This window comes from Oryctolagus cuniculus, chromosome 19 (genome assembly GCF_051225735.1).
Source record: "Oryctolagus cuniculus isolate XC-2025 breed Fujian yellow rabbit chromosome 19, ASM5122573v1, whole genome shotgun sequence".
Lineage (NCBI taxonomy): Eukaryota > Metazoa > Chordata > Mammalia > Lagomorpha > Leporidae > Oryctolagus > Oryctolagus cuniculus.
In genome coordinates, this window is record NC_142885.1 from 71,521,167 (window position 1) to 71,532,637 (window position 11,471).

Here is an 11,471-nt window from a genome sequence, read left to right on the forward strand (position 1 = left end):
GGGGGCTCAGGACCCTGGGTGCCTCTGAGGCCGGGGGACACGGAGTGGCCACACCCTGCCCCAAGCCGCCCAGCCCAGCCGCACCCTGCCGGCCTGCCTGTCTCTGATTAGGGGCTGGGGCGCCCAGGCGCCAGATCCCGCCTGCCTGGGTGCTGGCCGCATCCTGGGGTGGTGAAGACCTGCAGGCTGGGGTGGGGGCAGGGCTGCCTCAGCAGCTGAGATGGGGCCCCTCAGGGAGAGGAAGGTGGGGCCGCCCGGCAGGTGCTCAGGGTTGGAAGGCAGCAGCAAACTGAGCATCTGCCCGCGGTGGCGCCAGGGCCGGGGTGCTCCCGTGAGGCCCACTGCCCAGGCCCAGCCCCGGGAAGCAGGGCCAGGCTCCTGGCTCACGGTGAGACCCCCACTGGGTCCCCAGGCCTGCCCAGCGGGGGCGCCCCAGATGCTGCTGGAGGCGGGGCCCAAGGGGAAGCCACGCCTGGGTGAGGGGAAGCTGCCCGCTGTCGCCCCGTGGCCTGGGTCCTGCTGTGTGCTGGGTGTGTGGAGGTGGATGGCCGCGTGCAGCAGGCAGAGGGAGTGACCCTCCAGGTCCAGCCCCAGCGGTCAGGGGCCCTGGGGGGAGGGGCCTCTGCGGGCGCCAGCGGGGATGGGGGCTCCAGGCCGGGGCGAGGTGAGCGCTCTGGAGGGCGGCTGGGGGGGCCCTGGTGCAGAGCGGCAGCCTCCGCTGCCCCCTGTGTGCCGGGCGGAGAGAGAAAGGGGCCCAGCCTCAGGTCCTGAGAGCCCACCAGTCCCGAAGCCCAGCTGCTCCCCTGGCCCCCCACCAGCTCTGGGACGTGAGTCTGGGGGGCGTGACCCCGGAAGGTCAGGTCATTAGGGACCCACTGAGTTCATGCATTGAGAGGTGACAGACAAGGACCATTTCTCAAACTGTGTGCCCATGGAACCCCTGTCTTCACTGGGGGGGCCAGTTACCGCCCCCAGCCCCGCTGTGCCAGGTCAGGGAGCCTTCCACCTCCGGAGCTGAGGCAGGGTCCCCTCTGCTGCCCACACCCAGGGAGGCCGGCGCCAGGCTCTCCTGCCCGGGGAGGGGGCCCTCCCAGGGACTCCAGCCCGCCCCCCCCCACACCATTCTTCCCTTCCTGCAGTGGGGCTGGAGCCCCTCGGCCCCTCCCCCTCTCTGGGAGCGGACACCTGTGATGAGCTGGCCCCAGCCCCCCCCAAGCAGGTGTCAGGAGCTTGGAGGGTGAGCTGCTGGCCGGGCCCCCAGCACCTCCACGGGCTGGGGGCCCATCCGCCCTGGCCCTGCGCCTGTGAGTGACCAGGGTGCGGCAGATGGGTGCTGGGGGGCCCCCAGACACTCCTGGGCTGCCCACAGCTCCTGGCAGCCTCCCCCCACCCAAAGCCCCCAGGTGGAGGGCACCCTGGCGGCACCTGCCCAGCCCGGCCGGGGGCCCACAGCACCCCCGCTCCGGACACGCCTCACAAGCCTCCCACGGGTGGACGGCTGATGGTATCGCCACCCTGTGTGCTTAATGGGGCAGCCGCGGGTCCTGCCTGGACTGGCCCCAGCCCGGCCTGCCCAGCCACAGCCTGAGGAGCCGGGTGCAGGCAGGCGCTGCGCCTCCCAGGAGGCCAGCCTGGGCTCGGGGAGCGGTGAGGGCGTGGCCGGGCTCCCTGGGAGCGAAGGGCTTAGTCGCGGTGCCCCCGCCCCGCGGTGCCCCCGCCCCGTGCTCCTCCCTGCCTGTGGGAAGAAGGCCAGGCCAGGCTGTGCCGGGAGGGAGGCAGCGAGCTGTGAAGGCCACCGATGCCTATCGTGGCTGCAGGGCTGGCAGGGGCCCAGCGGAGGCCACGCGGGGCCATCAGTCCTGTGCCACCAGGCGCAGAGGAGTGCATGGGGGGGCCGCCTGCCTGGCCTGGGGGCTAGATCACGCTCGGGGTCCCTGCCCACCCCCACGCACGGGGACACAGGCCGCATCCATGCTGAGCCCCCTCGCCTCCCCAGGCCACAGCAAGGAAGCCCGGCAGGTTCGCGGCTCGGCTGCGGCGCCCAGGCCGGGGCCAGCCCTTGGGGCTGTCCAGGGGGTGACCGCGGGCAGCAAAGAGGAGGCGCAGTCGGGGTTTGCAGGGGTTGTTTCTGCTTTAATGTCCACAGTGTGACCTCCCCACCCGTGTGGGCCCAGAGACGAGCCTTGGCCACGGGCCGCTGGGCTCTGTCCGTGTGCATGCAGAAGCTGGGGAAAGTGAGGGGCTGAGGGTCAGGCCTCGGCGTGCGGGGGGCTCGGCACGCCACAGGCATCCTTAGAGGTCTGGGGGCACCCAGCTGCGACTCGGCTGCCCCAGCCGCCCCCAGGGAGGACCGCGTCCTCGGCAGCCTGCGGGGGGAGGCCTGGGGGCGGGACGCTGGAGTCGGCCTCGCACTTGGTGGTGCAGCCCAGGAAGGGCTCGGGGGGCTCGGGGGTCCCCGGGGCCAGCAAGGAGCCGGCAGGTGCCTCGGGCCCCGTGGGGGGCGCCCGTCTCACGGAGAGGTCGAGGGGCGCGTCTGGCGGCCTCGCGGCCCTCTCCAGCGCCTGGTGGATGCTGAGCAGCTCGCGGCGGATCTTGCCCAGCTGCTCCCGCAGAGGTCTCGGGGCCAGGCCCCCGGCCGGCGCCAGCTGCCCCAGGCGCCGCTCCACCCTGGCGAAGTCGCCCAGGGCCCCCGTCAGGTCGTCGCCCACGGGTACCAGCCCCGGGGGCTGCTGGGTCTCAGGGCCGCCCAGCGCCTTGTCCTCGGGCCACAGCGTCGGCAGGCTGGTGGGGAGGAGCCCGTCAGCGGAGTTGCACTGCCCCCCCCCGCCCCCGGGGTGCCTGGCCCCTCCCCACCGCAGGCAGGGTAAGGGCACCGAGGTGTTAGCCAAGAGCCAGGGGCCTCCAAGGACAGTCACGCTGGCTCTCTGGGGTCAGGCCCCTTCCTGGCGTGCAGCCCACGTTCCTGGTGACCAAGCTCGGGGCAGAAGTGGGCACCCTGCCCAGCCCTCCCCCCGCCCGTCCTCCCCTGGGACTGGGCACCCGGGACACCCACCTGCTCTGGGAAGCAAACTTGGCCAGGCTGGCGGGGGTCTTCAGGAACTCCAGCCTGCTCCCCGGGAGCAGCCTCCTTTTGGGGTCACTCTGGGTGGCCCGCTCCAGCTCCCCCTCGTGCCCCGGGTCCCTGGAGGTGCCACGAGGCCAGGACCCCCCCAGCCCTGGGATGGGCAGTCTCAGCAACCCAGGGACCAGAGTCCCGGGCGGCCCCTTGGGGGCAGGGGCGGCCTTGCCTGACGGCAGCCCCAGCGTGTGCTCCAGGAGCAGTGGATAGTACAGGCGGGGGCCCAGGGCAGGGCGCTCGGGGGGCTGTGGGGCGGGGAAGGCTGTGGCAGGGGGCATCAGGGGGCTGGCCGAGGCCAGGAAGGGCATGTGGGCGGCGGTGGCCAGAGAGGGCCCCAGGTAGGAGAAGAGGCCGGGGCCGAGGGGGTAGTTGACACCCAACAGCGACAGGTGGGGGTTCTGGGCCTCTGGGAGCTCTGCTGGCGACGGTGGGGGGTAGCAGGGGACACTGCCGTCAGGGCCCGCTGGGGTCACGGCCCCCACAGCCACGCTCCTTGGGGTCCCCCCCAGCCCTGGCTTCCACGACTCTGCCAGGAGCCTGCCAGGGCCCGGCCCCTTCTGGGCAGCCCTGGCCACAGGGGGCAGCGGCCCCGGGGACCCCTCGATCCCAGGCTTGGGGGCCCCACCGCAGCGGTGCCGCGAGAGGCCGTCGGTGCCGGCGAGGTCGGGCCCGGGGGGCCGGGCCCCAGGGTCTGCGGGGTCGGCGGGGCCGTCTGGGGTGGGCGCGCGGGGCCTGGGCGAGGGGGCTGTGCGGCGGCTCCAGTCCGGCGAATCCAGCAGCAGCGAGAGGGAGTCCTTGCAGAGACTGTACTTCATGTGGTTGTACAGGTGCGACTTCTCCAGGCAGGTGAAGGGGCACTGGAAACACTTGTAGTTGTAGGGCTTGCCCCAGGGCCGCGGGATGTAGTGTGGCTTCTTGGGCTTCCGGGAGCGCGCCCTGGACCCTGCGCCCACGCGGCAGGAGCCCACCTCCCGAGACATGGCAGCCTGCTAGCGGGCAGGCGCGAGCACCATGGCCACCTGCGGACTGGGCGGGGCGGGGGACACCCAGGTCAGTGCCAGCCCCACCTCTCGTCCCCGCCCGCCTCTCCCTCTGCTGGGTTCACAGCCCCCCCACACCCCGCCCTGCCGCCCTAGAGACCCCTCCCCCACACATCGGGGCACCACGTGCAGCAAAACAGAAACGCAGGACGAGATGAACCCCGGCCTTTGGCGTCCATGGGTGAGTGTGGCCCGGGCACTGCACCAGGCCCCAGTCCTGGGCTGCTCCCACGCCCGCTCTCTGCCCCGACGCTCGCCCTGGGAGGCAGCAGTGCTGGCTAGGGCGGGGTTCCCCGCCAGCTGAGTGGGAGACCTGCACAGAGTTCCCAGCTCCTGGCTTCAGCCTGGCCCAGCCCTGGCCGTTGTGGCCATCTGGGGAGTGGACCAGCGGGCGGGCGCTCCGACCATCTCTCTCTGGCTTTGCCTCTGCCTCTCAAACACAGGAATACATTTTAAAAATTATTCCTTGTTTTTCTGCAATTAAAGCGTAGCCGGGCAGGCTATATTTACCAGGCGACACAAGCCCCGACCCCGAGGCCGGGCGGTTTCTGGGAAGGTTTTGTCCGCAGCTGGCAGAGCCTGAGCCTCCCTTGGGCCCCGCTCCCAGCACCGGGCGGCACTCGCAGAGGCCGCGTGTGGCCAGGGCTCACTGCTGGTGCGCCGCCTGGTCTCGCTCCCTCCCGACACCGCTGCCCTCGCCGAGCCTCGTCCCCTGCCAGGAAGCCAGACAAAAGCCAGCGAGACAGAAACGGGCACCGGGCGCTGAGCGCAAGGTTTATGCTATGCGTATGGGAGCCTGCTCCAGCAGGGTGTCAGGTGGGCTCTGGGGGTCTCGGAGGGGGTTGGCCTCACATGGGGACAGGCCAGGCTGGGGGGCGTGGACGTCACAGCACGGCCCCGTGGCGCAGCCACCTGCTCAGCCCGCCTCCATCTGGGTGGCTTCAGGCAGGTCAGTGGCCGAGCCGGCAGCGGCCACGCTCAGCCAAGACCCTCTCCTCCCCACGCCCCGCTCGCTCGGAAGCCGCTCCGCGCTCCATCTGGGCTGCCACCTGGGCTGTCCGCCGCCCCAGTGCTCGCGCCTGCGTGGGGCGCACGCAAGCACACGAGACTGCACCCCCGAAGTGCAGAGGGCCAGGGCCGGCGCTCCCCCGAACCCTGGGTGTGAGAAGGCACTTGACCCATTCTTACCCAGCACACGCGTGTGCACACGGCACACCTCCCAAGGACACACGTACACGTGACTGGGACTCACACACACATGGTCACAGACCCCTGCACAGATGTGGACACACACACGCCTGCTCCCAGGGTTCACAGGTGACCAGTGGGTTGAGCTGGGAATGGCTGGGGCAGCCCCCGCTGATCCTGGCTGCAGGCTCTGCCCACGGCACTCACTGTCCTTGCAAACCCCGGGTGGGCACCGCCATCAGGAGGACAACCAGCGGGCGCAGAGGGCTGCCCACGCGCAGGCCTGGGGTCCCACAGAGTGGTCAGCACGGCTGCCTGGGGCAGGGAGACTGACGCCAGCAGACAGACCTGCTGGTTCTGGCCAGGGGCTCAGGGCTGGGAGCAGGGGCAAGGGCAGGGGCCCCGCGAAGGTGGGTGCCCGGGAGGCTGCAGACCCAGCCGGGATGTGGTGGTGGGTGCACAGGCGGCCCCTTCTCCCTGCCCCAGCCCCGGCCAGCCCCCCCCCCCAACAGGATGCGAGTGACAAATGGGGGAGTGTGCTCCAGCGACAGAGGCGGCTCTGCCGGGCCATCGATCACCCAGCCCTGGGAGCCACACAGCTGTGCCGGCTGGCGCCACCGCCCACCCAGCTCCCAGCTGGGACTGGGGGCTCCTCCGTGCTCCCGGTTCAGATGAGGCACCTGCGGGGGGGGCTTGTCCTGGAGTCACTGCAGCAGCTGCTGACCACCGTGGGAGCCTCAGGGGGCCTGTGCCCATTGAGAGAGGCTCCCCCGTCCCCCCCCACCAGCCGCCCCGCATACACACAAAGGCACAGGCACTGCCACGCACGTCCCAGTCGGCGGCCAGGTGCACGCGCCGGGCGCAGCCCGACATTGGGCCCGGGCACTCTCCCCGGGAGGGAGGACCCTCAGCGCCGGTCCCAGCCCCTCAGGGCTCTGCGGAGAACAGCGGGGCTCAGGCCCCTTCGCTGAGGTCGGGCTGGCTGGGACCCTGCACCCGGCCCTCCCCGGCGCGCCCAGCTGGCCCCCTCGCCTGGAAGCCAAGAAGCGGGGATGAGGAGCCCCGCGGCCCCGCGCGGCCCCACCACGTCCGGCCCCCGCGCCGCCCAAACTTCGCCCGCCCCGCCTGGAGCGAGCCTGCGGCGCCCGCCACGTCCGCGCCGAGCCGCAAACTTCCCGCCCCCGCCCGTGCCGCGGCGCCGCGACCCGCAAGACCAGCTTAGGATCTCCGGGCAGCGCCGCGGACGCCCCGCAGGGGACACTGCGGTCCGGCGCCGGCCCGCGGTCACTCACGGCAGCCACTGGCTCCCGAAGCGTCCGTCGCCCGCCTTCCCCGACGCCGCCGCGCACCCACGAAGTTGGCGGCACCGCGGCCGCGCGTGCGCCACGGCGCCGGCTCCGGAGCGCGGCGGCCTCGGACCCGGCTCGCGGGGGCGCAGGGCGGCTCCCCCGGTCCTCCAGGCCCGGCTCGCCCGCCTTCCTCCCCGCGGTGCCCCTGCCACTCACCGCCTGGCGTGGACGGCTCTGCGCTGTGAGCTCTGTGCTCGGGGCGCGCGACTCCGGACGAGCGCGGCAGGTGACACTGGTGGTCCCGCGCGGGCGGGAGCGACGGCGCAGGTGTGCGGCGAGCAAGGGGCGCCCGCACCGTCCCCGCCCCCGTCGCCCGCAGGCTGCCGCGGGGGTGCGCAGAGGCGGCCAGGTCTCCCGGGTCCCCGCAGCCGCGCGCGGGGCCGTCAGCACTCATCCGTCAGGGCTCGGCCCCTGACAGCCGCCGGCCCACCCAAGCCAAGGCCTGGGGGGCGAGCCCCAGGACAGCGGGGGCCTGGGGCCAGAGCCAGCCCGCGAGGGGCCGAGCCCAGAGCCAGCGGCGGAACCCACTCGGCCGGCGCAGCGCTCCCTGGGCACGCCCTGCCCTGCGCGGTCTCCTTTCCTGCAAACAGGAGGCTAAGCGGATCTGCGCGCTCCCACTCCCAGCTCTCACTCCCAAGGAGAGACCTTGCACTTGGCTGCTGCTAGGCGCTGTCCCGCCCCTCCCCCGCCGCCCCTCTGTCTGCTCCCCCTGGGAGGACGAGCGCGCGGGGTGAGAGGTGGGGTCCAGGAGGGGGCTGGGAAACCTAGCTCACCACGATGCCCCCTTCTGCAATGCCCTCCTGGCCCAGGCTGCTCCCAGCCCCACCTCCCAGGCCACACTGGGTTGCAGGTTGTTCCTGGAGCTGTTGGAAGGGGAAGACTCAGCCCGGCCCTGGCAGAAATTCGCCTCAGCGCCAGTTCCATCCGAGGTGGACACGGGCGTGGGGGGCCAGGGCCGGAGCACGCCCCTCCCCAGTCTGCCCTGGCTCACGCACCTGTGAGGCACAGGTCTCCGGCCGGAAGGGCGAGCACTGCCCAGCTCTGCTGTGTGCAGGCCCCGAGAGCCCAGGAAGCGGCCACCTGTCCCCCGAGACCCAGAGCTCCCTGGGTGTGTCCAGCCCCGTCAGGGTGCTGTGGGCAGGAAGGGAAGCCCTCGGGCGGCTCCTGGGGGCTGTCCTCAAGAGGGCCGGCTAGCGGGGAGCCCCGGACCCACAGTCCCAGACTTGGTTTTCCTCTCTGAGGAGTGGGTGACAGCCAGGGCCTGGGTGTTGGCAGGGGTCCCCCGGCTCGGCAAGCTTGCCCAGCGTCCATAAGGACGAGCACGCCAGCCTTCTCTGTGCCTGCCTGACCAGCTGACCGTGCAGGCGGCCTGGGCTGGGAGACAGCTTGAGCAATCATCGCTCAGCCGCCCTGTGGGGAGTGGGGGCCGGGAGCTGGTCCCTCGTCACGGGCCACGGCCAGAGAGGCAGGACCCAGGTCACCCTGAAACAGCAGGCGTGGGGGCCCCAGGCCTTGGCCCCCGTCCAGGGATGCTTCTGTGCCTCCTGGCCCCTCACCAGCTCCCCCAGGAAGACAGGGGTGACAGCACACCTGGGCACGGGGAAGGAAGGGGAGCCCTGGTCTGGGGGGGCAAGTTCGGGGAAGCGCCCCAGAGGGAAGGAGGCCAGGCCAGGCCAGGCCGGGCTCCAACTTGTGGGGGATGGGCAGCGGCAGAGTTTGGAGAGAGGAGAACCAGCATCACCCCAAGAGGCATGACCGACCGGGCGAACTTCTGGGCTCCTGGGGTGGGGGCTGTGTAGGAGAGGACGAGCCCTGGGCTGCGCTCTCTGTTCCAGGGGCCCTCCCCCCGCTCAGGCCTCGGGGGGCAGATCCTGGGGTGGGGGCTGTGTAGGAGAGGACGAGCCCTGGGCTGCGCTCTCTGTTCCAGGGGCGCCCTCCCCCCGTTCAGGCCTTGGGGGGCAGACTGGGCGTCCATGGCTTTGGGTTTCGTCCCAGTGATCCGCAGAGGGCGCGGGCGGCTGTCTCCGGGGGGTGTCCTGGGGGTGTCCTGGTGCAGGTGGGGCGGGCCCCCAGCCAGAGGCTCACTGTGGTTTTTAACCTTCTCTGCGCTGTCTGCCTGTCACCTCCATTAACACCGGGACTGCGCTGGGGGCTCCCGGGCAGGACACGGAGCTGGGGCTCAGGCGGCCAGCAGGGTCTGCCGTGGTGCTGTGCCCCGGGCAGGCCTGTCGCATCCCCTCAGTGTTGCAGCCCTCGCCAGCACAGGTGGAGGAGCCGGGCCCACCGGCACGGATCCAGGGGCAGAGGTGTGGGGCTGGGCCAGGCGAGTGCCCAGGCAGGGCCTGCGTTCTGGGTTCCGAGCCCGGCCTGTCCAGCTGCAGCTACAAGAGGAACTCCCGGTGGGGCCAGCACCACACAGCAAGCCCGGCCACGGCTGCCATCCACACGGCGGCCCCCAGAGCACAGGAGGAGCCCGGCCCGGGGAGCAGGGACATCCGGGGGCTCCCCCTCCTGGCCTATTCAGAGTTGCCTCGGGGACCCAGGCTGAGAGGTGGGTCCAGGGCTTGGTGGAAGGGGCAGGGTCACACCCGAGGGCCCTGCAACAGCTTTAGCGGCCGTCCCTGGAGAGGCAGAGCTGGCAGGTGCGCAGGAGAGCTGTGAGCGAGCAGGTGGGGTGGCCAAGTGGGCAGGATGAGTCCCGGCTTGGGAAGACCCACAGGGAGGCCTGAATTCCCTGAGGGGCTGCGCCGGTCCACCCAGATGCAAAGGTGTCGGGCTGGGAGGCCCCTGACCCGGGGGGCGCCAACGCCCTGGGCCTGTGCCTGCAGCCTGCCTTGCTGGACACAGCATCCAGAGCCCACCAGTCGTGCCCAGGGCCTCACCCAGCCAGCTGCAGGGGTGCCTCTCCGGAACCCCCCCCTGCCATTCACCAGGGCGGGCGGGGGGCTGGCCCTCCGTGTGCCTTGGGCAGCTGGGCGCTCTCCCTGGAGGGCCTGGCAGGTGCTGGGGTGGGAGGCGGAGGAGGCACGTGAGCCTGCGATCACAGGGAGCAGCCAGCCGGGCGGGTGGGACGGGGGCTCAGGCGGCTGAAGCCCCCACTCGGTTTGTGAGCCTGGCACTGGCCAAGCAGTGCCCGGGGCCGACAGCGGCCATATGTTGGGAAGAGGAACCGTGTGCGCGGCGCGGCGCCCCCGGGGCCAGCCTTCCTGGGCCTGTCACAGGCGATTTTCCCCGCCTGAGTGGCAGCCTGGCTGGCGGGTGGGGCATGGGGGCCTCTGCTGGCCCCATGTGCTGGCCCCCGCATCTCAACACCAGGGTTTGCCACTCTTAGGGTATCCTGGTGCCAGGCCTCCGCCTTGCAACCCCCTGACCACTTCATTGGAGCTCCTCCTGCCCCCCCACGGTGGCCACCCCGTTCAGGTCAAGGTCAGGGGCTTTGGTACGAGCCCTGGCTGGCTGGTAGGGGACAGGCCCTCCTGCTCCGATGTGGGCGGCAGCCAGGGGTCCACACCGGCAGCTGTGTGCGCCCTGAGCAGGCGCGAGAGGGCCTGGAGCCGCGGCCCTGTCAGCCCAGCGCCCAGAGCTGCACGGGAGGCAGGGAGGCCGCAGCTAATTTGTACACTAAGTGCTTCTGACAGGGCCACCTCACAAGTGAGAACACACCACCGCCCGCCCCCAGAGGCCACCGGGCCAGCAGCACCCACAGAGGACCAGGAGAGGGCCGCGGAGCACAGGGCCCGTCCGGGAAGGGACCAGTGACGGGGAGGGGGGGCTGGGGGGGCGGAGTCAGCAAGCAGACAGGTGGGAGGAGGACGCAGGGGAAGGGAGGAGGGGCCTCTCCGGCGCTTCGGCTTCAGCGGCCACAGTGCACGGTGCTCGCTCAGGCTGGGACCCGGCTCAGGGCGCCCCTGCACTGCCTGCAGGCCAGCTGGGGCCCCGGGTGCGCTCCAGGGACAGCCAGCCTGCCAAGTCCACGGGCCTGGCCAGCTGTCCTCTCCAGGTTCCTGGGCCTCTGCTGCCCTGCCCAACACCTGTCCCGGTCCCGCCCCCTTCCCTGCACGCTGGCAGCAGCCGGGGCCCCAGGGCCAGCTGCGGGCTGGAGAGGCAGCCCTAGCCCCTTGTGTCACACTCAGGGCTTCCTTCCTGGGCTGTCCTGAGGGCCAGAGAGACTGGCGCTGGCCAGGGTGGCCATGTCCAAGGCGGGCAGAGCCAGTTCTGTGCCAGCCACGTGGGCGGGCACAACCCCAGCCCCCACCCCACCGCAGACGGTCCGGCCTGGTGCGCAGCCGCGGTGGGGCAGGGCAGGCGTCTGCGGGCGCCGAGGTGAGATGTGTTGTGGCAGCTCCCCGCTGCCCGAGGCCCGCCCGGAGCAAACACTGCTGGTGGCTTTAATTGCTTTCACATTCGATAGGCTGGCCCCTGACAGGCCTCTTACACGGAGCTGCGTCCAGGGGAGGGACCTCCGCCTCCTGCCAGCCCACAGCCTGGACGAACCCTGCGTGGGACCTGTGCCCCGGGGAGGGGCCCACCCTGGGACGAGGCCAGCAGGGGTCGAGGGCATGGAGCAGGCGCCTCGCCAGCAGCCCCCGGACTCCCGCTTCTGCTGGGTGAGGGGTGGGTTCAGGACCCCCACCCCCTGGACACAGGCGGGAGGACCTGGCACACCTGCCGTCTGCTGAGGGCCTCTCCTGGCTCGCAGGGTCTGGACGCCTGGTCCTCCCCACGGCGCCTACACCTGGCCACCCGGACACCCTCAGGCTCTGAGGCCAACCTCCG

At 71.8% G+C, this 11,471-nt stretch overlaps 1 protein-coding gene across 3 annotated transcripts; it reads right to left on the reverse strand.

Annotated features, from left to right (window-relative positions):
- Nucleotides 1–2,120: 2,120 nt before the first annotated feature.
- Nucleotides 2,121–8,053, reverse strand: PRR35 (proline rich 35). Of its 3 annotated transcripts, none has more exons than XM_051842150.3 (3): nt 7,691–8,053; nt 3,053–4,144; nt 2,121–2,781 (listed from the first exon to the last, which is right to left on the reverse strand). In XM_051842150.3, exons 2-3 carry the CDS (start codon nt 4,096–4,098, stop codon nt 2,250–2,252), a joined length of 1,578 nt encoding a protein of 525 aa, XP_051698110.1. In that variant the 5' UTR covers nt 4,099–4,144; nt 7,691–8,053; the 3' UTR covers nt 2,121–2,249. The 3 variants fall into 3 exon arrangements, with proteins under 3 accessions (XP_051698110.1, XP_051698109.1, XP_051698111.1); XM_051842149.3 differs by lacking the exon at nt 7,691–8,053 and adding an exon at nt 6,852–7,681; XM_051842151.3 differs by lacking the exon at nt 7,691–8,053 and adding an exon at nt 6,639–6,806.
- Nucleotides 8,054–11,471: the final 3,418 nt, after the last annotated feature.